Genomic DNA, 26,678 nt, shown 5'->3' with positions numbered 1-26,678 from the left:
CCCTTCGCATATTTCCCCGGCAGTTCCATCCATCGTCCCTGCCTGCATGCCCCAGTCCCCAGGCACACAGAGGGTTTCCATGGCTCATTGAGTGCCCCAACAGGGCTCTCTACATAGTTGGGGGATGGCGGAAAGAGGGTGGAATGAGAAAATTACTGAATGGGATCACTGGAATGACCACTCAAAATGATATTTCAGAGGCTGGGGTCTGGGCTTTCAGTGAGTCACAGGTGGCCTTGGACTCAGGCCAGGGTCCCCCCTCACTGGCTGCATATCTGGTGATCAGTGTCCTCAGGGGGTGGGGACATGTCAGCTTACCCACCCCCCATGGAGCTGGAGAAGGCTGTTTAATATTGTTTCAAGTCTGTGGCCACTAAACTGGACGATCAATGGGAGTTAAGGAGATGAATTATTTAAACCTCACCAGCTTTTAATTAGTCGGGGTCCTTCTGACCGATGACTCCGTCCACAGGGTATTGACTCCCCTGCAGGAGCAGCAGCCTCCATTGAGCGGTGCCTGGGTTGAGGGGGACCACTTGGGGTACCAAATGGGGGTACACCCTCAGGTAGATTCATGTTTGGAAGGAACCTGGAGTGGCTATGATTCCAGGCAGTTGGAGGCTCTGTTAGTTTCTGATCTATCAGTATGAATATATATCTCTCTGTGAGTATCTGTGTGTCTGCATATGTGTGACACCTTTAACTATATGTCTCTGTGTCATACTGAGAGTATAATGTGTCCATGATTATACATGTCTGTTGGGGGGCGTGTAACAGTATATCTGTATTTTTCTGAGGTCATGAGTCTGTGTGGAAGCAGCTACAGCCTGTGTACGTATCTGTCAGGTGTGTCTGTTTAGTTCTGTATATCTTATTTTGTTTGCATATGCTCATGTGTGCATGCAGATGCTCTCAAGTGGGGCACTTGACCAGGCGTAGGCCTTGTTCCAAGTGGGCAGGAGCCAGAGTGTCTCTGGGCGGTGCTCTGACATTACCACAACTTGTGAACCTTTGGGGATGCATCGTTGTGGGGAGGGACTAGAGAGATACACCAGGACCAAAGGACCCAGTCACCTTCAGAGTAGCCCCTTTATCCATTCCAGACATTCACTGGTGCCTTGTGGATGCTGGGCACACTGAGTAGAAGTTTCTGTTCTCAGTGAGCTCACATCCTGGGAAGAGACAGGGACTGAAGTAGGTGCTTGCCACCCAGGGTACTAAGGGCTGTGATAGAAAACACCTGGGTTGCCCCAAAGGTGGTTTTCCCTCTCCTCAGTTGCCGAGTAGCCTCTACTTCTTCAGTTACCTCTCACTAAGAGGTAGTGATATGGGGGCATCTCAATCCAAGAGGGATGCCACCATATTCTTGTTGGGACATCTCAAGGGTGTCTCGGGTCCAGGGGAAAGAGGAAGTGACCACTGGCCTGGGGAACTGGGGGTACTCCACCATAACTGCTGTTTCCTCTCGTAGATGTTTTCCAAACAATCTAGAGAAGACGCCAGACCCAGCAGCGTCAGCAGGAAGTTTCCTAGAGAAGAGGACACTTGAATTGGGATTTTTGAAAGATGAATGGGAGTTTGCTAGGCAGAAAAATGGGGGAAGGATATTTTAGATAAGAGGACTAAGTAGAAAGGCCTGTGGGCATGAGAAAACCCAGTGTGCTGAGTACAAGTTCAGACACCTACAAGAAGCTGCCCATCACTGGAGTGGAAAATTTGGGTTAGGAAACAGCTAGAAAAGAAACAGAGACATAAGCAGGGCCTTGAATGCCTGGTTAAAAGGATGTGGACTTTTCCTGCAGTTTTGAGGAGACATAGGTTTGTGAGTGAGAGAATGATGTGATCAAAGCTCTGATTCAGAATCAATGAGGCAGTTTGTATTGCACAAAACTAGTTCTTAGTAGGTGCTCAATAAATGCATACGGGTTGTTGAATGAACAAGTAGGTGAGTAAATGAATCAATGAAAGAGTGATGGGAAAGAGAGGAACCAAAGAGGACCAGTGAGAAGACTTGCTTTGGTCCAGGGAAGGAGGAACTGACTGGAGACTAGGGACAGCAGGACTGGGTTAATGCACCCTACATGTACTTGATCTGGGTGCCCCTTCTGTCATCTGTCCCAGGATGTGTTTGTGAGCAGAAGGGGTTCCTTGTTCTCACTCTTTGTGCTTCTTGAGACTCAGCAATGACCCTGTTGTCTGTTCACCTGTTGACCCTAGGTTAGGACCTCTGAGGTATCACCTCCTTTTTCAGAGAATATTTATATGGGTGGGCCCCATGGGGCAGCCCAAGGCTCTGAGTGATAGTGGAGCAAGGGCTTTGGAGCCAGAAGTAATTCTGGTTCTTCCACCCAGAACCCTGCAACCTTGGGTGAAGGACAGTGCCACCTGCCTCTCTGGGCTCTTGGGAAGGCTCAGTGAGTCCCCTGTGGAAAATGTTCATGCAGTGCTGGGCACACCATGGGGCCGAAGGGGCTCCCTCCTCCATTGCCAGCAACACGGGCTTACCAGGGCACTGGGCTTCTTGACACTTGGTCTTTGTAGTCTTTGAATGAAGAGGGCTGCCCTGCCATCTCCAGGCTGGCTCTGAGGTGTGGGTGAGGGTGCTTGGAAGGGAGGGAGGATGCAGGGCATTAATTGGGCTGGGAGAGGCGGGGAGGGGAGGCGTGGGTTTTGAACAGTGAGGTTAATGGCCCTCGCACCAAAGAGGCAGCTTTAATGAGCTTCAGCTGGCGGTGCCCCGAGTTACTGTGCGTGCTAAAAGGGTCGCGCTGTAAGAGTTTGATGTGGACTGCTTTCCAGCCCTGGGGGTCAGAGGTCAGCTCCTGTCACTGGCCACTCAGGCTGGTCCTTAGTGACATGGTGCTAATTAACTGTGTGAGGAGCTGCCAGCCTGGAGTGGGGAGTGGTATGTGTATTGGTTGAGGGGGGTGAGGCAGCATTGGGTGCTGCCAGGCAAGAGTGCTGCAGATCCCACAGCTGACCATGTCCAGGGCCTGCTCAGTTCTCCTGCAGTGCCATAGGGATGTGGCATGGGTGGCGTGGAGGTGCTGAGAGAGCATGGAGGCAGGCTTGGGGTGACGGGGTTATGTGTGGGAAAGCTGTAGGAGTGTTTCGGACAGGGGAGTTATGTGGTCAGTGTTGGCTTCAGTCAGAGGAGGCTCAGTTTGTAGGGGAAGGACTCGTGAGGAGAGACTAGACAGGGAGGCTGAAGGGAAGGGACAGCAAGGTAAGCAAGAGGGTGTCGGCTGTGGAAATAGAGGCAGGGCACCGAGTAAAACTTCCTTTCATTCAGTACACACTACCTTGGACCTACCATATTATCAGGAGCCATGGTAGGTGCTAGAAATGTATTGGTAACAATGGCAGACAGGGTGCTCTGCCCCCACACAGTTCACAAGTGGGCTTGGCCCTGGGGACTGAGAGTGAAGTCGGGTTTAGGGATGGCCAGAGAGGGTCCGGAGGTGGTGGAGCACTGGCAGAAAGGCTGCTGGAGGCTTGTCAGTGTGACATCATAGGGGAGGCCTTGGGAGCCTGGTGAACAGCATGGTGCCAGAGCAGGTTGTGGCGAATACGGCCTGCATGGTCTCCGTCAGCATCCTTGGTTTGGACCACAGGCTCTGAGGCAGGGCAGCCTCCACAGGGGACTGCTAAATGGTCCTTCCTTCATTTCAGCAAAGGGGCATCAAACACTCACATTATTTGGGGACACTTTATATTAACTAATTCAGTTTTCACAACAGTCTTATGAAGGCAGGCATCATCATTCCCATTTTATAGATTAAGAAACTGAGGATCAGTTAAGTGATGTGCCTAAGGTCATACAGCCAGTTAAGTTGAGGAGCCAGGATTGAAACCCAAGCCCATCTGAGTACAGAACCTGTGGGGGGTTTTTTTGTTTTTTTGTTTGAGATGGAGTCTTGCTCTGTTGCCCAGGCTGGGGTGCAGTGGTGTGATCTCGAGAGCTTGTGTTCTTACCACTGCTGAACTGTGAAGCACTCTTTTGGTATTGGGCTTTGCACTACCAACAGAGACGATGTGGAAGAAAACAAGCTTGCTTCCCTCATTCCCTCAGTGTCATGTGAAACGTGTAGGCCTTAACAGAGCTTCAGTAGCAGCAGCTGAGGAAGAAAGCAAGGGCAGCATCACCACTCCCCGTCTGCTGCTACTGTTGGCATCTGACCTCCTTCTGGCCCTGATGGTTCTTTGTGATTTCAGTTCTCTCCCTACCTCATGGCCCAGGAAAATTCTGCTAATCTTCCAGGGGCCACCTCCTCTGGGAATCTTGCCTGGCCCTCCCAGTATGAGTGTTCAAAATACATACTTGGACCCTGTTATAATTTGTCAGAGGTAATGATCTGGCCCTGTGTACTTGGGTTCTCTAAGGGCAGGGCCTGGGCCTCCTTCTTTCGTTTTGGAAATCTGCACAGGAAATGTCAGTAAAATCTCACCTGCTGTTGTAAGTTGGAGGCCCCATAGATTACTGCTGGTTTCAGCTGGCTAGGAGAGTAACTGGAACCTTCCCTGATGCCCGGCTGGGTGGTCCTGCCCTAGGAACTTGGCCACTCGCTCTGGGATGGAGGAAGATCCCACTGAGGCATGTGGTACAGGTGGCATGGCCAGAGACCAAGTGGACTCTCAGGAGCTTGCTACCCAAAACTGTTTGGCAAGAGAGCTGGGCTGGCAGGTGGCAGGGTGGGGGCCTGGCCCCCAGGGGGGCAGTGCTAGCCTGTGGTCTCCCCTGAAGGAGTGGGGTGTCTATCAAGAGTCCAGTCAGAACGCATTAGCTCTGTGACACGGATCTCATTAGCGCCCGTGAGAGGTGTCACTGCGGGAGAATCGTCGGCTCAGGGAGACGCTTGTACCAAAAGGAAGAAAGGACAGTGACAGCCTTTTCTCTGCCGCCTCTGCCGCCACGCTCACTGGGCTGCCCGCCCTCCTCCTCGTTGGGGGGGGGTTGTGGGGGTGCTGGCTAATGAGCTCGTCTGCAGTACAGCTTTGCCTTCCCTCCTTGAAGTTTCCCGGGTCCCTCTGAAGACCTCAGGCCCGGGATTAGCACACACCAAACGCCAGCCCCCCTCTTGCCCAGCAGGGAGTTCCTTCTGATCACCCTATTCCTGCTGCCATAGGCAAGGAAAGGGGGTGGTGCCAAGACAGAGCCACTGTGGCCTGGGGGAGGGGGCCTTGTACCTCTGGGAAGCCTCAAACCCCTCTGCATCCCTTGACAGAGTGACCATGTCCACCTGTCTGCAGAGGGCTCCTGCTTCCCAGAGCTGCAGTCTTCTCCTTCCATCCCCGTTCTCCATGATAGCTAGCCTGGCAGTGTCTCCATTCCTGTGGGGGACCCCGCCCCAAGGCAAGGGAGAATGTGAGGACCTTGGCTGAGGGTTCAGCAGGTAGCATTTAGATCTCATGGGACTTCCTGGCTCAGCTAGAGAGCTTCAGAATCAGTGAGATTCATGGAGTCTTCTGGGCTTCAGATGACCTGAGTGGTGATGCATTGATGTGAAGCCTCTACAGACATTGATGTCCCTCTCCCCATCTGTCGCAGAAAGGTGGTTTGCCTGCATCCTTCAGCTTTGGCCACCTTCAGGGCTGGGAGAGGTGGAGTCAGCCCAGCCACCTTAGGGGGAAAGGCGGAGTACAGTAGAGTGTTTGCTTCCCCAACACCATGGCCCCCTCCCATCCAGTTCTTTCTGGTGTGGCCCTGAGAAAGTGGGAAGCTGGGGAGGTAGATGGTCATGAGAAGGGATAACTCTCCCCGCCTTGACAGGGCCTGCCTGGATAGTGCCTGGGGAGAGAGTCCTGGCTCTGTGATCCCTGAGCTGACCCCCTTGGAGCCCCAGAGACAACTGAGGAATTGGTTCTTGCCAGACACCAGACTGTTCTTCAGTAGCAACCACAGATGAAAGAATGGATAGATGGATGGAGGAAGGTTCTCCTGTGTGTATGTATGTATGTATGTATGTATGTGTTCTGTGTGTTTGATTCATCAGGAAGTACAATCTTTGTTTCTCTACCTTCCTAGCCCCAGGCCCCGGCCTCACCTCCCCTTGTCTCTCTCTGTATCTCCTGTCAAACCATCGCAGACTTAAATGACAAAGAAATCAGAAAGACAGATCAATGCTGGCCAAATTAGCACTTGCAGATAGACTGTGCGGGGATGTCAGCGCCCTGACCCCTGGTGATCTTGCAGCCTCCGCTGCTGATATTATGCAAATTGCATCCATCTGGCAGGACCTGCGTGCTGGCTGCTCGTACTCAGAGGAGTAATGGGCTGGGGGTGGGCGGGAGTGTTGGAGCAAGAGTCAGTGGAGTGTGTGCATGTGTGTGCATGTGTGAGCATGTGTTTGAGTGTGTGTGAGGGCGTACAGTGCCTACCAAGCACTGGGCGGTGATTGAGTGATTGACAGGGCAGATAAGGGACTGCATTGGATTCCTTTGGGCTGGGGGATTAGGAGCAGCCACAGATGGGAGATAACTGGACTTTATTTCAGTTTATTTTCCTCCTTATCCCCTCTCCCCACCTTCACTTCCCGAAAAACACAATCTCTCTAGTTTGTGTTTTCATCAATATTTGCAAGTCATTACCACTGGTTTAAGGTGAGAGACAATGTCAGGGCCCAGACCAGGCCAGCCCCTCCCCCAGTCCCTGGTACCCTGAGAATCAATCCCTAGAGCAGCACAGACAGCCTTCACTCCAGTGGCGTTCACAGCAGCCCCTCCTTTCAGGCCTGCAGTACTCATGGGACGATCCACACCTCATGGGCCAGCCCTGCCGACCTACCGCATCTGACCTAATGCCAGCTGACATTCCTTAAGCTGGGCCCCACCCCTCCACCTGCAGCTGCTGTGGGACAGCCCTCCCTATGCTTTGGCTCCAGCGTAGGTGCTCTGCCCTCGGCATTAGCTGTGCCTCCTGGGGCTGCCCCTACTCTTCTGCAGGGTTCTGGACCCTTCCTCTTAGCTCCTCCCATCCTGGAGACTACTGATCAGGCCTAAGCCCCACTGGGCAAAGTGGGGCCTGTGGAGAGGAGAATTTGTTCACTCTGGTCTGAATCATACCAGTGTCATTCTACGTTTGCTGAGTGGCAGGTATTAGTACAGAGGGCTTTATATCTGTTCTCTCATTGAATTTTCAAACCTTGTGTTAAGGGCTGTCATCTCTACTGCATGTGAGGAAACTGAGGCTCCACAAGGTTGTCATGACTGAGAGCTACTCAGCAAGGAAGTGAGAGAGCAGGAATTTGAACACAGATCTCTCCTAGTCTAGGGTTTGAGTTCTTCACCTCCATGAGTACTGCTTTACTGCCATTCTCCCAGCTGCAGGTATTCAACATGCCACCACGCCTGGATCCGTTTAAGTGAGCCATCCTTGTACCTGAGGCAGCCAAGTCCCTTCAGCTGCTAGCCTGTGAACATACACCCTGACTCAGACCTCCTGCCCAAGCCAGGCTGAACCAGGCCAAAGGGGAATGGAGTCAAACAGGCCCTGCTTTCAGGAGCTGTGTGTCTGAGACAGTTGGGCTGTAGCAAGAAGGACACACAGAGGACAGAATGCACCCAGCAGCTGAGCCAGCTCAGGAGAGTGTCCCAGCACATGGCATCCAGGCCCATGTAGCTCAAGGAGAGGGGCTGGTGCAGCCCAAGCCAGCTAGCTGTGGTGGCTGAGGGTATAGCTGTCCCAGAGGCCCCTCCAAAACTGGGTCCCTGCTGTACCCTCCCACCAGGCAGGGCTGGGAGCTGGGAGTGCTGGGGACATGTCCGGGGACACGTGTGCAAGGGGAGCTTGTCCTAATGAGGAGAACATGGCTGCTAGTTAGGCAAGGGGCGGGCGGGGAGCCGCAGAGCTGATTGAAGGCAGGGGCAGGGGTCAGACAATTAGGCCCAGATCCTGCCGTTTGATGTGAGTTCTGAGGCCTCAAAGCCTCCCTTCAGCCGGCTCCCTCCACTCCCTCCTCTCCCTCCTCTTTCCTTTCTTCTTCTGCCCAAAGGCAGGAAGGATGGAAACGCTTACACTCACTGTTACTATTATTAAACCCTGCGGCAGGCCAGCCAGACCCCAGGACTCCTGCCCACAGGGGGCACCCCAGGCCCCCAGGAGGTTTCCTTGGGCCCCACAGGGGGCATCTGGCCAGAGGCCAAGGCCAGGCCAGCTGAGCCCCAGGGCAGGGTAACCCTGCCCCTCTTGCTTCTGAGGCAGGAGAGTGAATGGGGCCACCCCCGGTAGGAATTGGGCTCTGGGCTATCAGGGCCACATCCCAGGCCTGCGTTTACCATCACCTCCTGCAGCCGCTTAGTTCTTTTCTATCCTGGCCTGGGGCTGAGGGTAGAGGGCATGATTCATTCACGCTCATATCCCGTGACACAGTGATCTGCAGCAGTCGCATCAAGACCTTTTGCCACAAAATGGAGGTAACATAGAGCCTCGAAGCCCCACAGCACTGTCACACACCCGAGAGCAGACCCCCACACTAGATACAGCCACACATACCACCACGGACCCTATCCACAGGGTCTTGCACAAAAGCCCCTACTGTCTCCTGCCACAGGGCCCTGAGTTCTAAGCTCCTCTCCCAGATAGCCAGGAATAGCAGTTAGATCTTATATCCAGGGTTGGGGATTACCAGGCGTCTTCCAGTTCCCCAGACCTAGGAAATAAGCCTAGAGAGTTGGTAGTGACCAGGGAGTGGGAGGAAGCTGGATTGGGGGGGCAGTGGGGAGAGGGAGGGTGGGAGCAGAGATAAATGTTAGCTCATTTCTTCCGTAATTAGTTACTCCCTCATTCCCACGTTGTAATTGTGAACAAGCTGTAATGTTTAATTAGTCTGTAAATGAAACCCCAATTTCATAATGGCCTGGCTGACAGGGCTAAGTGAGCAGGGGAGGAGGAGGAGGAGGGGACTTTTCCTCCCCTCCTCCTGCAGGGTGGGGGCAGGCTGTGGGATTACCTCCTTTTCCTTTCAGCCCCAGCCCGGCCTCTATGGGGGGAGGCTATGTGATGGGGTTCAGTCCTACACTGTCACTGTTAATATTTCTTCCACGTGCCCATCTTACCAGAGGAAGGGGAGAGGAGGCTCTCAGGCATCCTTCCTGCTTCCCCGTCACTCTTTGGTTGGAATAGGACAATCAGCCCAACCTTCTGGTAGGAGAAGCTAACTCCCGTGGCCAGACCTTGTGATCTCAGCGAGGATGATGCTTCCTCCCTGGAGGCCTTTGCTTGGAACCTGGCACCTCAAGATCTCGCCCTATACTCGGAAAGGAGCCGGTGATTGGTTTAGGCCCCTCCCAGACCCCTACAGTCCCACTGCTAGGCGGGACCTAGCGCTTCTTTGCCCAGTGCTGATACCCAGGCCGCCCTTAACTCTCCGCAGAGATTATCACTGCAGCCTGCGATAAACCGGAGCTGCCGCAGGGGGGAGCCCCTGGCCCCGCCGCTGCCTTATTGGTCTCTCCCTGTCTCCCCCGCAACATCCTCATCGCCTGCACACACCCCCGCCCTGCCTGCCGCAGCCATAAATCTCAATTTACGAGGGTGGCTCTGGTGGGGGAGGGAGGCAGCACCGCTAATGATGGCTCCTCAGCCGGATTTTTCATGTTGCACAGTCATAAATTTTTAAGAACAGCATGGGCAGCACGTTAGCGAGTTACCGAGGCTGCCTCCGTGCTGGCTGCCTAGCTCCGAGAGAGAAGAGCGGAGGCCGGGTAGGGCTAAGAAGGTATTCTGGGGCAGGGGTGAGTCAGGGCAACCAGAGGAGTCTGAGGCCAGGGTGAGACAGGGCCAAGTGGACGGGCTAGGGCTACGGTGAGTCTATGCACAGGGCAAAGTAGTGCTGCCGGCTGCCGGGAGCCAAGATCAGGCACGTGGGTGGGATCAGGCATCGTGGGCATGCAGACCATGGCCTTCGGGAGCCCCTGATGGATGCCTCTGCTCCAAGACTCGACACTATGATGTACAGGGAGCCTGGAGACATATGGATTTTCGAAGTGGCAACTTTGAATAGAATTACAAACCCTGAACCTGTGCACAGTGAGGCCTCTGTCTTGGCAGAGCTGCACCTAGTTCATAAACCAGGTGCCTTTTAGGATCGTTCTAGAGAGCTAGGGTCCCTAGGGAAATGCCCACAGAAAGAGCATATCTCTGGGTATGCTGGAGCCTGGAACTGGGCTGACATCATTCTGTTTAAGGCTCATGCCTTCAAGGTTGAGTAGTCCTAGGTAAGTCATTCACCATCCTGGGCCTCTATTTCTTCTTCTTTAAAATGGGGTTGATGATGGCCCCTGTCAGGCTCACTGGACACAGAACTGTAAAATCGTTGACTTATGTTTGCTCCTTTATTTAAATTTCTAGAAAAGTTTTCCTTCTTTCTTTCTTTCCTTTTCTTTTTCTTTCTTTCTTTCTTTTTTTTTTTTTTTGCTCACTCACCGCAACCTCTGCCTCCCAAGTTCAAGTGATTCTCCTGCCTCAGCCTCCCAAGTAGCTGAGATTACAGACATGCACCATCACGCCTAGCTAATTTTTTGTATTTTTAGTAGAGATAGGGTTTCTGCATGTTGGTCCGGCTGGTCTTGAACTCCTGACCTCAGGTGATCTGCCCACCTCGGCCTCCCAAAGTGCTGGGATTACAGGCATGAGTCACTGTGCCTGGCCTTCTAGAAAAGTTTCTGAGGGAAGTGTGTGGGAAAAAGATCTTTGTGGGAGATGATGGGGCCTTGCCTGTGTTAAAAATCATTCATTCAGAAAATGTTTGTTGAGGTCTTCTGAGTGCCCAGGCCAGTGCCAGGGCTTCAGAGGTGAGGAATGCTACTTCGTGGGAGGTGAAATGAGTACTTTGGGCTGAGGCAGGTCAATGTTCTCAGCCACGTTCCTGGTTCCACCACAGGGTTAAGTTGCCAGATCCAACCTGTCCTTCCATGGAAGCATCTAAGCCTTCAGGATGCTCAGAGGCTCACGTAGATCTCCTCACAAGTCCCCAGGCCAGGTGCTCCCCTGAATTCCCTGACCTGCACAGTTGAGGGTTAATGCTCTTGACAACCTCAAGGGTGGACAAGTAGGAATCCAGGAGTCCCTGAAAGAGGTGGGCCTAGCACGAGGGACAGCCTCAGAAGGCCACAAGTACAAGGTCAAGAAATCAGCAGTTGCTCAAGTCAGCAGAGGTGGTAGGAGTGTGTATTGGAGGTGGTGAGTGAAAAATCCTGTGTTAAAGAAATGTGTTTTGTTTGGCTTATATCCCCAAAGCATAGCACGGCGTCTGACATGGGTAGGCAGATAGTAAATAAAATGTGTTGTTTTGCATTGAGTTAAATTGAGTTGAGATGGCCCTGGCCCACCCCTGGGTGCCAGGGCAGGGGGAGGAAGCTAGGAAAGTGCCTGGAGCTGAGGTGGTTTCCATTAGTCCTCCCTGGCGATCCATCAGAACCGCTTGATCATTTAGGCAGAAGAGAGTCCCCACTCTGAGACTTGTTGGCTTAGGGGAAAATCCCCTGTCTACTTATGCATAGACTCACAGCCTCTATCTTCTCCTGGCCTCTCCTGCCCCCCTTAAGCCACTCTCCTCCTGCTCCCTACACTCCACACCCTTCCCTCATCTCTTGGAACCTGCCACACCTTCTTTTACCCCAGTGCCTTCCCATGTGGCTTTATTTCCCCCCAGAGTCCCATATTCCCACCCCATAACCTTATTAACTCCTGCTCATCTCTCAGAGCTCAGCTTAAAGTTTGCTTCCTCAGGAATGTCTTCCCTGACTCCTAGACTTGATCAAGTCCCCCTCTCCCCGTGTACTTTTCCACAGCACCCTGCTCTCCCCAATTTATAGCATTTAATCACAGTTGTAATTAAGAAATTGTTTGAAAGTTGTTTAATGCCTGTATCTCTCACTAGATTATAAGTTCCCTGAAGGCAAGAAACGTGTTTTATTTGGCTTATATCCCCAAAGCATAGCACAGTGTCTGACACATGTAGGCATATAGTAAATGAAATGTGCTGTTTTGAATTGAGTTAAGTTGAGATGGCCCTGGCCCACCCCTGGGTGCCAGGGCAGGGGAAGGCAGCTAGGGAAGTGCCTGGAGCTGAGGTGGTTCCCATTAGTCCTCATGATTAATTCACAGCCACACTGTGATGGAGTGGGCTTGTCCCCAGTCAGCGCCTCCGCTGGGGCCCACCTGTTAGCGACAAACAAACAAAGAGGATAAATAATGCATTGGGAGCTGAGCCAGGCAAGGCGGTGGTATTGAAATTAATAGGGATTAGCTGAGCAGCTTGAGGATGAAATATTTACCAGGTGGGACAGGGCTTAGGGAGGGCATCCCCCCTTCCCAGAGTCCCTAGGCATAGCTAGGCCCTTCTCCAGGGCATCATTGGCTAGGACTGGGGAGCCCCAGTACCACCACTGCCACCCTGGCTGCCTGGATTTGCAGGACAGGCTGGCCAGACAAATGAAAGCTCAGGTTCCAGCCAGTCTCCTGACACAGTGAAGTCCTGGAGAAACCAAGATGCTAGAAGGGAACGGAGGTAGGGAAGGGGCTGAAACCTTCAGGGCTTTGGAAGCTAGAGACAAAGACCATGACAGGGTTTCAGGGCCTGGACATGTCAAGGCTTTGGGTGGCAAATGTCAGGAGTAGGTTTGCCTGTGATCTTACCCTTTTTTCTTTTCCTCTAGTCCTTCCTTTCTTCTTTTCAGTGTGTGTTTACTGAGGGTCTCTGTGTATAACATCTGTGCCCTCAAAGAGTTCATGGTCTAGCACGAGGTGAGGGAGAGGCAGTTAAGATACGTGAAGAATTGGCTGCTGTGGGAGCACACAGAAGGGGTTTCTAACACAGAGGTGTGATGGAGGGAAGGCACCTAGAGGAAGTGCTAGGAAGCCTCGGTTCTGAGAGGAGAGGGCAATGAGCCAGGTGAGAAGTGGGGAGCAGTTTTCCAGGCAGAAGGCATAGGACTTGAAAACCCAAGGGGCGAATGAGCCTGAACTTGGCTGTATAACGGGAAAATGGGAATGATGAGACCAGAGATGTAAAGAGGTCCAGAACCCAGACTTTTATAAAGGGGTTTGAATGCAGTGGGAGCTGAGTCAGGCAAGGTGGCAATATTGAACTTAATAGGGATTAGCTGAGCAGTCCTGAGAGCAGCGAGGAGCCACCGGAGGTGGTGCTGGTGGTGGTAGTTTTAATTTTTGACTCTTAAACTTTTTACTTAGGATTAATTTTACATTTGTAGGAAAGTTTCCATGTATCCCTCACCTGGCTTTCCCTCATGTTAACATCTTACTTAATCACAATACAATTGTCAGTACCAGAAAATTAACATTGGTACTGTGCTACATTAAAGGCCTTATTAGGTCAGGTGTGGTGGTGCACACTTGTAATCCCAGCTACTTGGGAGGCTGAGGCACCGGAATTGCCTGAACCTGGGAGGCAGAAATGCAGTGAACCGAGATCGGACCACTGCACTCAAGTCTGGGCAACAGAGAAACCCTGTCTCAAAAAAAAAAAAACAACCTTATTTTAATTTCACTAATGTCCTTTTTCTGCTCCAGGATCATTGAAGGGTTTTAAGACAGGGAGTGAAATGACCAGATTGGTGGTTTAAAAGGACACCATGGAAGAAAGATTGGCAGGGGAACTGCTGTTACCTAGATGAGAGATGATGGCGGCCTGGACCAGGATGGCGGTTATAGGAATATGGGCTTAGAAATTATTGTAAAATATATGGTAATTAGACGCCCAAGAGTGACAAGTTTGCCCGAGGTGGGGGGTGGAGAGAGTGAGAAGGGAAGAGGACCAATGGCAGCTCTGAGCAACACCCTTATCTAAGACGTGGTCAGAAGAAAGGGAATGTTCACAGGACCCAAGGAGAATTGCATGGAAAGTGACGGTGGGTCACTGAAGCCCAGGGAAGAGAGCTTCAAGGAGTGGACTGTTCACCAATTGTCCATCAATCAAAACCTGATAAGCTTCATCCTCATGAGTCATAGGGATCATTAGAGAAAGCAGTGTTGGTAAAGCAGTGATCAGATTGCAAGGCAGGAGACAAGGAAATAAGATCTTGAGTGTAAACAACTCTGAAGTTCGCCTCTAAAAGGGAGGAGAGATTGGGCACTAGCCAAATGGAAAAGGGAGTTAAAGGGAGATGTTTTTACTACCAAGATGGAAGAGAGTTAATATATTTACATGCTTATGTGAAGGAACCAGTGCAGAAGAAAAAAGTGAAGCTGTATCAGAGGAAATAGAAATAATCAATAATATAAGGACCTTGAAAAGGCCTGGATTTTGGGTTGGACCCTACCCAGGTGGAATGGAAGGGATGGGCTTAGAAAGTGACATCAGGCTTGGCCCTCTCTTGTGACAAGATGAGAGGACTGGAGCAGACTCAGGAGAGTGGCTTCTGTGTGGCTCCTGTGAAGTAGGAGATAAGATGGGTGAGGGGTTTGAGGTTATGTTGAGGGTAGGGGATTTGAGATTTGTGGAACGTGGAGAAACTTGAAATTGTTACTAGGGGTGAAGGGAAAGAGAGTACACACTGATCAGGAACACTGAAGATAGGCTGGGAAGTTTTATATACCAACTGAGGCTGAAGACTCTGATTTTATAAGTGGCACTAGTCTGTATAGTTGTGATTTTCTCTAGTGACATGCTCCAGGTGGCAGGCACGGAGAAGGCAGAGTTTGGGTTTTTCCAGGCAAGGGTGACAAAGAAAAGGTAATACGAGAGTTGAGGATTGGCAAGAAAAAGACTGAAATGATGGACCATGGAATCGAGGCTCCAAAGGCAGACATGTCAGTTATGTTACTAGGACAGAAACTGTGACTTTTCCCTTCCTTTTCACTAAATAGAACTCCTGTATAATTATAGAACCCCTGTGTAATAATCTTTGTGTACCCAGTTAAAAGACTACTGTTTTAGTTTTCTAGACAGCTAGGTACAACCATGTCTCTGAGCTCCAGCCAGTGAAACAAAAGGAAATGTATTATCTGGGACTTCCAGGGATGATACTTAAAGGGGAACAACTCAGCTGGGAAATACACTAGTCTTGCCTTTTCCCATCTTCCCCCTTCCTTTCTCCTGGAATGCAGATTTGATGGTTGGAGCTCCAGCAGCTATTTTGGACTAAAAAATAGTTTGAGGATTGAAAACCATGTGCTGAGAATGGCAGGGCAGAAAGAATTCTGAAGAGTCTGATGCGTTTGTGGAACTGCAGGGCTTTTAGTCAACTTATATTGCAACCATACTCATAAAATGCCTTTCTTAGTAAAGCTGTATTTCTTCCCTCTCTGTTTTCACTTAGGTTTCAGTCTAAACTTGATTCTTTTAGCCTTTTTTGTAACATGGCCTGTGTCCTGAGATACAGCAAGAAACAATTTGATCAAATGTTTCAAGAGAGAGAGAAAAAAAAAGTCGGGGTGTTGGGGGGTGGGGGGCAACTTCCCAGCCTGAAATAGCACTGCCCTCTTTGTCCTTCGGCCTGCCTCCTTTATTCAGTGCGTTCTGTATTATAAGGTCCATTCCTTATGTCCTTCTTCCTGCTGTTAACATTCTGTATCAGTTAGTATACTTTGAGCTGCAAGAAAAACCCCAATTTTAAATATCTTAAATAATAAGGGGATTTATTATCTCACAAAAGAAATTTGGAGGTAAGGCAGATTCTAAGGTTGGTTAATTCAGCATCTCAGCAATGTTATCAAGGACCCAGATTTTTTCCCATTTTTCTGTTCTTTCATCTTCAGCATGGTCTTCACAGGCTAACTCCCCTCAAGATTGGAAGATGGCTTCTGCAGTCCCAGACATTATGTGCAGATATGAAAACATCCAGCAGAATATAAAGGACTGTTTTTCCCTCATGTTTGTCTTCGTAAGAGAGAAGAAATTTTCCTTGAAGGCCTTTCAGCAAACTTACCCTCATGTCTCAGTAGCCAGAACACATGCCCATCCCAAGGGAGAAAGGATCACCAAAAACGACTCAGACCAAAAAGGATTAATTTTGATTACTTGAAGGAGTAGTGGGCTCTGCCAACAGGGCAGAAGGGGGTGGCTGTTGGGTATATCATCAAAAGTGAACAAGGGCCAGGCCTGATGGCTCATGTCTATAATCCCAACACTTTGGGAGGCTGAAGTAGGAGGATCACTTGAGGCCAAGAGTTCAAGACCAGCCTTGGTAACATAGCAAGACCCATATCTACAAAAAAAAAAAAAAAAAAAAAAAAAAATTAGCTGGTTATGGTAGCATACCTGTAGTCCCAGCTGCTCGGGAGGCTGATACAGGAGGATTGCTTGAGCCCAGGAGGTTGAGACTGCGATGAGCTATGACAGAGCCACTGCACTCCTGCATGGGTGACAGAGTAAGACTCTAACTCAAAAAGAAGTGGGCAAGGAAAAATGTGAATACAGGAGAGACAATATATGTGGAGAGAGTAAGGGTATAAATTTTAAGGTTTCAGTGAATGAAAGAAAAAGTATACAGACAGGCATCCCTAATCTGAAAGTCCCAAATCCAGAATGCTCCAAAATCCAAAACTTTTTGACCGCCAACATGACGCCACAGTGGAAAATTATACACCTGACCTCATGTCACAGTCAAAACTTTAGTGCACAAAATTATATAAATTATTATAGAAAATCACCTTCATGGTATGTGCATAAAGAAATATAATTCCATGTTTAAACTTGGGTCCCCATCCCCAAGATATGTATATGCAAATATTGTACAATCTGAAAAAATCCAAAATCCCCAAGCATTTTGGATAATAACCTTGTTATTGTCAGAAACCAGGGATATTTGGATTTAATATTTCAAAGGAAGAGTAGTAGGATGTTTAAAAGGTCGAGTGTGTTACTGTGAAAATGGGTAGAAATTAGGTACCATGGAGAAGACCATTAGCGCTGAAGTCAAAGAACGAAGAGGCCGGCAACAAGATTTCTCAAAGGTCAGGATACAGAGGTTGTGGCAGGCAGGTTTCTCGGGTGGGAGGTGGCCGTGATCTGGATTGATAGTGCGTGCTCACAAGAAAGGCTCCAGATAGGCTGCTAGCACATGTGTCTGGGGCCAAGTCAAAGGTCCTGGTACTTTCCAGCTGCCTAGGGTAGCACAGGCAAGTGGCATAGCCTCTCTGTATCTCAGTGTCCTCATTTTGCAACGAATCTCTCCTGGTAGTTCAGGCCATTCTGGAAGAGGGTAAGGCCCTTACGCCTTCCTATTGGAACCACTACAGGGCCCAGAAGACTGATGTGGCTGCCAGGGATGGCAGATCTGCTCAGCTGTTCTCAGTAGCCAACCCCTCCCTGGCTGGGTTCCCTTCACTTGGCCGTAGGTGATATGGCTATAACCTGGCACTTCTAGCTGTGGCATCCCAGACCAGTAGGAAGGTGAGGCTTCCTGACCCCTCTACCTGGATGGGGCCTTGGCTGGGATTGAGCTGGGGGAGGCAGGCATCCTCTGTAATGGCCAGAGCAGCCGCCCTGTTACTACGGCGTATTTCACTTTTAATTCTGACATATAATGTAATGATCTTTTTTAAGGCCCGATGATATTATCTGCCTGACTAGATTATTGAGTCTTCATCATCTCCAGATAAATTTATGGCCAAGACGAGGCTCAGGATTTATCATCAGTCAATAGAGCTCGATACTCTAACAAGGCGTGTAATAAGATATACATATTTAATGATCCAGGGGAGGAGCACTAACGGGAGCCGAGTGAGTGGTCCATGGGGCTGGGGCTCTGCCCTAGGGTTGCCATGGCTGTGGGGACATGGATGTGATCTTTGCCCTGTGGTCCCCAACTTTGGTCTTTCTCAGGACTGCCTCAGTCTCCTCCTTCCCAAGAGCCTGAGGAAGGGAGAGGTAGGGAAAAGAAGAGGCAGCATCAGGGTCAGGCCAGAGCTGGGGTCCAAGCATCTTCAGCCCAAAGCAGGTACGCACCCCCTGAGAACTCTGCTCCTGCTTCCAGGCCTTGGAAGGGTTGGGGGTGTCCTTAGACCTGTATGCCCAGGCCCCTGAGCATTAGGGCGGGCCCACAAGGGAGGGAGTGCCGGGGCTGCATGCCCAGGCCGCACTGATGGTGACGGATGGTTTTTCATTATAGCCTCTCAGGTCCTGCCCGCGCCCTGTGTGGAAATTCTATTTATTCCCTAATTTGTAAAAATTCCCTCTTTATCTGATCCCAATCAGGGCGGGGTAATTGGCTCTCTGGGGCAGCGGCTGGGGTCCTTGATGAAGAGCTATGTGGATGTACCCAGCCCGGCCCCCACCCAGCCTGCCACCAGGGCCCACAATTAATAATGATTTGCAAATGGCAGACAAGCAATAACACAGAAGGATGTGGCGTCCGTGCTGCCTCTTCATTTCCTTCCCTCGCAGATATAAATGGCCACAGAACAAAAACCCAGCACTATAAATTCTAGAATTAGTTATTCACCGGGATAAATGGGGCCCAGAGCCACCAACCACTCTCCCTGCCACCATTCTTGCCTGCTTCCTGTTATCCAGGTTCTGGCCCCAGGTCTGTTCTTGAGCCTGGCCCCTGGCTCTTCTGTCTCTTTGGCTCCCAGCATAATTCCTCAGCTTCTTCCCACCACTCCAGCTACCACTCCTCCTGTGTGGCCGAGACTTGGGGGTGATCACCTGGTCTGGGCCTGTAGCTTCCTCTGCAGTGGCTGGAGCCAGCAGGTGGGATTCACCCCACCACCTCCTCTTGTGGACCTCCCTGGCTGCCCAAACTTGCTTCTGTCCTCATTCTCTATTGGGTTTGAATGAAGTTGACATGTCCTGCCAGGTCTGGGAGTCTGGATCAGGGTTGGTCTTTGGGTATCATCTCTGGCTTTTGGGACCAATCCTGTCCTTTGCCTGGCCAAATATGAGTTGGGTTCCTGGTGGCCAAATGTGCTGTAAGCAACATAAGGGGTTTGATGCTGTGCTTACTGGTCAGGCAGTTCTGGGATGCTGGCAGAGGGGTTTCCGGGCACCGTGCCCTCCCGGCCAGGCACATCCCCCCCACCCCACCGCCCCCAAGTGGCTGTGAGCTGGCGGGTAATGGGCGTGTAATGGCCTCATTTCCATGCCTGGCCTCCAGGAGCAGCGGTAAGTGTTTGATTGCCTTAATTTCCAAACACATCATTATCCCAGCTTTACCAGCGCTTAATAAACACTTTATGAGGATTTTTTTAAAAACATCTTCGGTCCGCACACTTCTCTGAAGTGATAAACTCTAATTAAGTCTAATATTTAAAAATATGGTAATGGTGAGTTGTTTGAATAAGTGGACTGCATTTCTGTAATTTCATTATTACGTAAAACACGCTAATTATTTGGAGCGCGCTTATTACGGTGAGAGAAATTGCCTGCTAATCAAGATGAAATTGCCTTTTCCCCTTATTGTGGAACCATCGTCATCCTTCACCATCAGCCTGTGGCACCTCCAGGCACCTCGGTGGGGTGGAGGGGGCTGAGGGGAGGGGCTGAAAGAAGGGGTCACTTTGGAGTGGAGGCTATAAGGACCCTGTCTGGGGGAGGGGTAGGAAGCTATGGGAACCATGGCTGTGGGGAGAAGGGAGTGTGTGTCTGGGAGGTGTGTCGGGTGTGCCAAGGTGGCCATGAATGGGGGCTTGGGACTGTGTGGTCCATGTCTGAGACAAGGAACTGGGCGGGCGTGGGGGGATATTAGGATATTGTTGGAATAATATTATTTTTAGATGTTATTGGAATAACAAATAATAACTAACCCAGCTACTGTTTTAAGCACTTCACAAATATTTCATCTTTTTAACAATGCTTTGAGGGAAGTTGTTGCTATAATTATCATTTTAGAGAAGAAGAAACCAAAACAAAGAGACTTAAATAAAATTCAGGAACTTGCTCAAGTTCACATGGTTATTAAATGGTAGAGATTGGATTCAAACTCAGAAGCAGGATATACTGGGGCCCTTTGCTGTGTCAGTCCTAAACTCACTGCCTTGGCCCCCATCTTCCTTCTAAGCTAACATTTGATGCTAAACCTTAAACTACACCCAGCTGTTGGGTCCCCATCACAGGGTTGCCAGATTTAGTAAATACAGGACCACTAGTTAAATTTGAATTTCAGATAAACAGTTTTTTAGTATAAAAAATTATAGTGTAAGTATGTCCTGTATGGAGCTAGGGCTGCATTTAATCTGGCAGTCCTTGTCAAGCAGGCCTAGGCAATGGCACTTTACTCTCAGGGCATTACTGCGGCCAGGATGTCTAGACAGACAGACAGGTTCTAGAATATGGACACACCCAGGGATCCTGCTGTGTTTACCATGCATGGTTCCTGCTCCTTGCACTGTTCTCCGAACCCTCCTTCCAACCCCCCTACCCTATCTCTGCTGGACCCTGTTCCATGGACTGTTGCCCCATTCCTCTTCACGTCCTGAAGATCACTAATAAAGTGTGTTACCAAGCTAAGCATTCCACAGGCAGGAGGCCTGTGGAGACTCCAGCAGACCTCAGAATGTATCTGCATGTTCCTTTAGGCCATGCTGCCTCTTAGTCCCATAAGATCAGCAGCTGGCCACCCTCCTGCCCCTCCTGTTCCCCCAGTTTGATTGGCTTCTTTGATCATTTCATGTACATTCTCTCCTGCCTCCAACAGATCCATGTATGGGAATTGTATATGTGATAGAGGTGTCATTTCAAAAGGGTGGGGAAAGTGTAGACAGTTAATCAATGGTGGTAGGACAATTGGCTACCTATTAGGGGGAAAAAAGGTTAGTTTTTATTTCTTACCACACACAAAAATAAATTCCAGACAGATTAAAAAGTTAAATATTTAAAAAACTGGAAGTATTAGAAGAAAACATGGGGGGGGGGCGGAGAGAGAGAGAGAGAGAGAGTGTGTGTGTGTGTGTGTGTATGTGTGTTTTAATAATGCTGGGATAGAAAAATAGACATTAAGCCTAGAAACCATACAGAAATGCCTGACAAATTTAGATGTCCCATAGGAATATGACTTAACTCATCCAAAACTAAGTTTATTACTGCCCTAAATTTGCACCTTCTCTGGTATGCCTTATCTCAGTGAGTGGTCCTGCTGTCCCAATCCCCCCATTAAGGCTTGCTCATTCTATTTCCTAAAAATTGTCTTACTTCCATCCACTTCCCCCACATTATCAATAGATCTTCTGCTCCATTTCCACCACTCCTGGCCTAGTTCTGGGCCATTATTTCTGGTCTGGACCATAGTACAATCTGCTAATTGATCTCTCTGCCCTCGGGGTTAATCCTTCTAATCTTGTCTTCACACCTAGGATGATAATTCTGAAACATAGATCTGGTACTGTCATTCCCCTTCTTTGACATGTAAATATCTACCCATCATTCTCAGAATAATAACATCTTAAGCTCCTTAGTTTAGCATTTGGGCTCTTCAGGATCCCCTTTCGTCACTCACTGACCACCAGCTTCATCTCTTGCTACTCCCTTCTGATTCTTCATCCCCCCTCCCACCCATCTGATAAACTTATTTATTTTTTGGACACTCCACATTTCACTTCCATAAATATGCCTATACTGTTATGCTGAGAACATCTTCCTCACCCCAACATAACTGGTTGGGGTAGCTCCCTCCCCCATCCCCTAAGACTTCTCCTTAGCTTTGGAATCTTTCTCTGATCCTCAAACAGAACGAGATGACTTTTCTATGTGTCCTTTTCTCATAACACTGCACCCCTGACAGAGCTGTCTTTGAGTTCCTTGAGGGCAGGGAGCTACAGAGTCTTGCACATCCCTCAGAAGCAGTGTAGTACAGGATCACTGAGCACACAGGTGTCAATGCATGTTTGCTGAATGAATGGACCTCCAACTTCTTGGGTTCCTTTCCTCCTGAGGGTCTCCATAGCCCAGGCCCTGCTTCCTGTCCTCTGCCACTCAGTTCCCAGGTAAGTGCCACTAATGGAGAATATCAGCCTTAGGTTGTTTGCCCTTTGTGAGCTCTTTCTGGGTGTCCTAAGTGATCTGAGGGACTCTTCCGTGTGCAGGTTCTTTGTCAGGCAGACATTTGACTGTCCTTGGGCCCAGCCAACAAGCTTATCCTTCCTTGTTAGGTGCTATCCCCACTAATCTTTTCTCAGGGATTTATGCAGCTGCACACCTCACATTATGGTCTTGGCAATATAAAAATATTTCCAACATTGAGAATATTAATGCTCCAAAAAAGAAGAGGAGAGGGTCATCTTGTCACAAATTGATGATCCTGCAGAAACATAAAAACAGGTTAGCCTGGCCAGGTGCGGTGGTTTATGCCTGTAATCCCAGCCCTTTGGGAGGCCTAGGTACAAGAATTGGAGGCAGAGGTTGCAGTGAGCTGAGATCACTCCACTGCACTCCAGCCTGGGTGACAGAGCAAGACTGTCTCAAAACAAAACAGAACCAAATGTTAGCCTTCTAGAATTTGAAGGTGAGGAAGACATACTCTTGGAGGCCTCTTGTGGGTGCAGGGCTGTGCTCCCTGCACCCCTACTCCCACCCTACGGCAGCTTCATGCTGGCCTCCTTAGCTCAATGAGAGGTGCTGGAAGACAAGCCTACTAACCCAAGTGGCCCCCAGAGCTTGAAGCAGAAAACTTTCCAAGAGACCGTGTTGCCACCAGACTCACCCTGCTGCTCTCTCTCTCTGAACTTTTGGCCTACTAAAAGCCCCAGATCTGTCTCTAGTGCTTCTTCTGCCAAGTTTCCTCACTTTATAGCAGGGCCATAGACTTAGAAAACAAAAAAACAGTAGTTTGCATGGACTCTTATCAAGGCTTCTAGGGCTGGAAAAAGAGCCTATGGCTGGAAGCCCATGACTGCCATTCCACTGATTTGCTAGGAGAACCAGAGCAAATTTCTTCCTTTCCCTGGCCTCTCTTTATTATAGTGGGCTAATTGCAACAAGTTAGACTCCAGAAATACCCAGTAAACAGGATCCGTAGTCAAAATTTGGAGTGAATGCCAGTTGGTTTCACCAAGTCTGCCAGCCCCTATCAGTCATCTGTGCTATCAGTTGTATGGTTTACACTTTCTCACCACTGGATCCTCCAGAAAACTAGCTTCCTTGCCTTTTCTTCAGAAAGAGGAGTTAATCCAAGCATAAAGAACAGCATGTGCAAAGACGTGGGTGCAACACCTTGTTCGGTCTTCACAATAACAGCAAGGCCATTATCACCCTAGTGGAGGAACCTAAGTATTTAGAGATGCTAAGCCCTTGCTGCGTGTTGTGCAGCCAGTGGGTGAAGTTAAGATTGGAAACATGTCTGTCTGGCTCCAAAACTCACTTTGCCATTTTTAGAAAACAGTGAGTGGGTCCTGAGATTGGAGTCCAGGGATTGAGGGTTAAGCATGGCAGAAACCAGAGGTAGCAGGGATCAATTTTTGCAGAGCCTTTAAGACATAATACAGAAGTGTAGACTTTAAACTGAGGGCAAGGAGAGCCACTGAATGGCTTTAAAGAGAAAGAACATGATCAGATTTATGTAAGAAAGATCACTTTGGCTATAAGAGAATGAATTCAAGGGAGAAAGAGGACAGGCTGTTGTAATCCCAGATGATTAGGCAGAGAATAAGAGAAAATCTGCAGAAGTTCATACTTAATTGGATTTGGAGAGTGAGGGCAGAGTGGCAACATGACTCTCAAGTTTCTTCTTTGGGCATTTTGGGTGGATTATGGTGCCATTCACTGGGATGGAGAACATAGCAGGGTGAGGGGTAAGAAGCCTTTTGGGGAGAAAATTAGCTCATGATTAGATGTTTTGAGTTTGTTTATCTAGAAAGAGATGTTCAGGATTATGTGAAGCCCAGAAGCTGTCCAGGCTGGAGACAGTGATCTTCAGGCAGTAGCTGACACTCACAATTAGATGAAGTTATCCAGTGTGTAGAGTGGGGAGAGGTCAAGGACAGAGACTGGGACATGAGGACCTTCTCCCAGCACAGGGCCAGGCACAGGTGGGAGATCAGTGCTTGCCCACTGGATCGCTGCTGACCTGGGGGTTGGGGCTAGGACAGTCACTTGGGCTAGAGGAAGCAAATTGAATGATATGTCCAGCAATGAGGGAGGAGCCAGATGAAGTCAATAGAAAACTAATTTTCTTTTCTGTTGGAAGAAATGAGGTGTGTGGCTGCTGGGTAATTGCAGATAACGAGGGGACTTATTCTTAATATGCACAGCGCCCATGGTCCCTAGGGTGCAGGAGACAGGAAAGATTGGAGGTGCCCTGACAGGGCCAGACTTATTTGGGAAGAAAATCACCCTATCATAGTCCCTCTATTGGCACCATCACAGCCCATGGTTCGCATCCTAACCCCTCCCTCTCTGAGGCCCCTTCCTGTCCCATTCCCCTTCCTGTCAACTGCCTAGCACAGCCCCTCCCTCCTCCACCCTCTACTCCCACAGCACAGGCACACACACTAAGAGAGACAAATGATGGGGCCTCAGCTGAGCGGGGCGCGTGTCCGGCCCATAAACTACGGGGATGGGTCACGTCTGGAGTTGCCATGGCCGCCACTACCCACCCATCTGTCTTCCCACTGTTCTGCCTCAGACCAGCCCTTACGGCTTCCTAAGTCCCTGGGGGAAGGTGTCACCTCTCCATGCCCACATCCACTTCGGGTACATCCATGCTGAGCTTTGCAAGACAGGACCCTGTCTGACTTGCCTGCTCAAAGCAGGCTTTGCAGAGCTAGGATCTGGCTAGTGATAAAAGGCCTGGGCTGACCCTCCCACTGCCCTTTGCTAGTGCTGGAGGGTCCCCCTTCCTAGGCTAAGGTCCTGGCAAGGGTGGGCCTTGACATGCAGAGGTTTCCTGACCCCACCTTGACCTTACTACCCCCCATGCTTGATTATGACATTGATGTACAATATTTCTACAATCACGGCATCGATCCTATGAAGGCTGGTGGTGGTGGAGGCCCTGATTATGGCCCAGCAGCATCTAAGGGAGGTGGAGAAGAGGCAGGTGAGGGGATGAGTTGGCTCCTGTGGGCAGATGAACTGAAAAACTCAGGCACTCAGGCTGTTTCTCCTAGGCTTTCTCTAGGGGAATAAGCTCTGGGCAGGTACACCTCCTGCAGTTGGTGGTGGTGGTGGTGGTGGTGGTGGAACAAATCCCGGCCCATGTCCGTGATACTGAGGGCCCAGAGGCCTGATCCTGCAGCCTCCAGGGTTCTAGGACAGTTGAAAGCATCCAATACTGGAGAAACCGCTTGTGTGAGTCTGACACATGCAGACATATTCCACATGAGGTATGGGGAGAAACAGGGCCCAGAAGTGACCAGCACCCCCTTTGAGCCTACTGGGACAGAGGCAGGATGTATCCAGGAGTGTCTGCTATGAGGAGGACCACAAATCTGGACCCTCCCCATCCTGTCAGGGCTGTACAGGAACAGGTGCCCAGGCAAGCCCAGGACACAGGGCAGGTGTGTTTCCCAGGGCTGTGGCCCAGCAGTGCCGAGCCTTGTGCCTTGTCGCCAGTGATTATGGCCTGGGTCACATCTCCCACACACACAAAAGTACCGGCAAAGTCACCCTGGCCGTGGGTGTGATGAATGGCCGCGCAGTAATGAAATGGAGACATCAAGGCGGGTGGCGGGAAGACGGAGTGTGGCGGACGGGCCGTCCCCACGCGGCGGCAACAAGAAGGATCGCCCAGCGGCCGGGGGCCGTCAAGGGAGAAATTACACATTTACTCTGCCTTTTTCTTACTGCGACGGCGCCCATACATCACCGCTGGGGCTGGGGCGGGACATGCCGGCCAATTTCCAGCATGAATTATGGAACTGAGAAGCATCGAGACCAGGCTTCCTGCCGGCCCAGCATCACCCAGCCCAACCCAAAGCTAGGGATGCTGCCACCAGCGGATGGGACCACCCTCTCTAGAGCCTGTGGCTCCGGAATCTGACCCTGCTTCCCACCCCTGCCCTTGTAAGAGCACCTGTGGGCATGAAGGGGAAGGATCTGGGGCTGATCTAAATGTCTTCTCTTCTTTTTAGACGACTGCAAGAACATTGCCAACATCATGAAGACACTCGCCTACCGAGGCTTCATCTTCAAGCAGACATCGAAGCCGTTCTGATCAGCCAAGGACAGGATGGGGCAGGACAGGGTAGCTGTTTGGCCCAGCCCAGAATCATCCTCTCCCTCACCAGAGGGGAAGAGGGAGAGTGGCATAGCTCTGCGTCCAGAGTGTCCCCCAGCTGCCCTTTGGGCTTGTGCCCTTGGCAAGGGCTTGGCCACTTGGCCCTTCTGGAGCAGACACTTTGTGACCCCCATCCCCACCCCTCGATCTCAGCCCAGTATCAGCCCCTCCCATTGTGGGCCTGGGCTAGGGGGACCCAGGCACTCACCGCCTCCTCCCTGGTACACAGGCTTCTGTGGGGCCACCAAGCCCCCCCTGTGCCCCCTCCCATCCATAGTGCATGGTGTGTGGTGCCCCCAGGGCTCCAGGACAGATCAGGCCCCACCTTGTGTCTACCCCCATCCCCGCTGTGAACGTGCCACTGAATAAAGTCGGGGAAACGAGGCACTGGGGGTGTGTGCAAAACCATGTGTGTGTGTGAGACGGCTGCTGCTGCGCTAAAGCTCTCAGGACATGAAGGTAGGTAGAGCATGCTCCAGACTGCCTCTGTGCACAAGGCCATCTGTGTGTGACTGGCCATCGCTGCAGCACCTGTGACACCCTCACTCAGTATGTACACATCTGTG

At 50.4% G+C, this 26,678-nt stretch overlaps 1 protein-coding gene and 1 long non-coding RNA gene across 18 annotated transcripts in view; both read left to right on the top strand.

Annotated features, from left to right (window-relative positions):
* ERI3 (ERI1 exoribonuclease family member 3) overlaps positions 1–26,499 on the top strand; it is a 134,391-nt gene extending 107,892 nt beyond the window's left edge. For all 17 annotated transcript variants that reach the window (XR_004259508.1, XM_032247328.1, XM_032247339.1 and 14 more), the window contains one exon: positions 25,967–26,499. Coding sequence is in view for 16 of the 17 variants with exons in the window: in XM_032247328.1 (XP_032103219.1) it covers positions 25,967–26,049 (83 nt within the window). In the remaining variant the exon portion in view is untranslated. The remainder of the gene's footprint in view (positions 1–25,966) is intronic.
* LOC116529446 lies at positions 10,575–15,376 on the top strand. Its single transcript, XR_004259510.1, has 2 exons — positions 10,575–11,379; positions 12,073–15,376. It is a non-coding gene; the product is annotated as an uncharacterized LOC116529446 (long non-coding RNA).
* Positions 26,500–26,678: the final 179 nt, after the last annotated feature.

The sequence above is a fragment of the Sapajus apella genome, unplaced genomic scaffold (assembly GCF_009761245.1).
Source record: "Sapajus apella isolate SASKATOON/1434 unplaced genomic scaffold, GSC_monkey_1.0 scaffold62, whole genome shotgun sequence".
Classification (NCBI taxonomy): domain Eukaryota; kingdom Metazoa; phylum Chordata; class Mammalia; order Primates; family Cebidae; genus Sapajus; species Sapajus apella.
The sequence above is the reverse complement of the archived record's forward strand: the minus strand, read 5'-3'. Positions and strand labels throughout refer to the sequence as shown.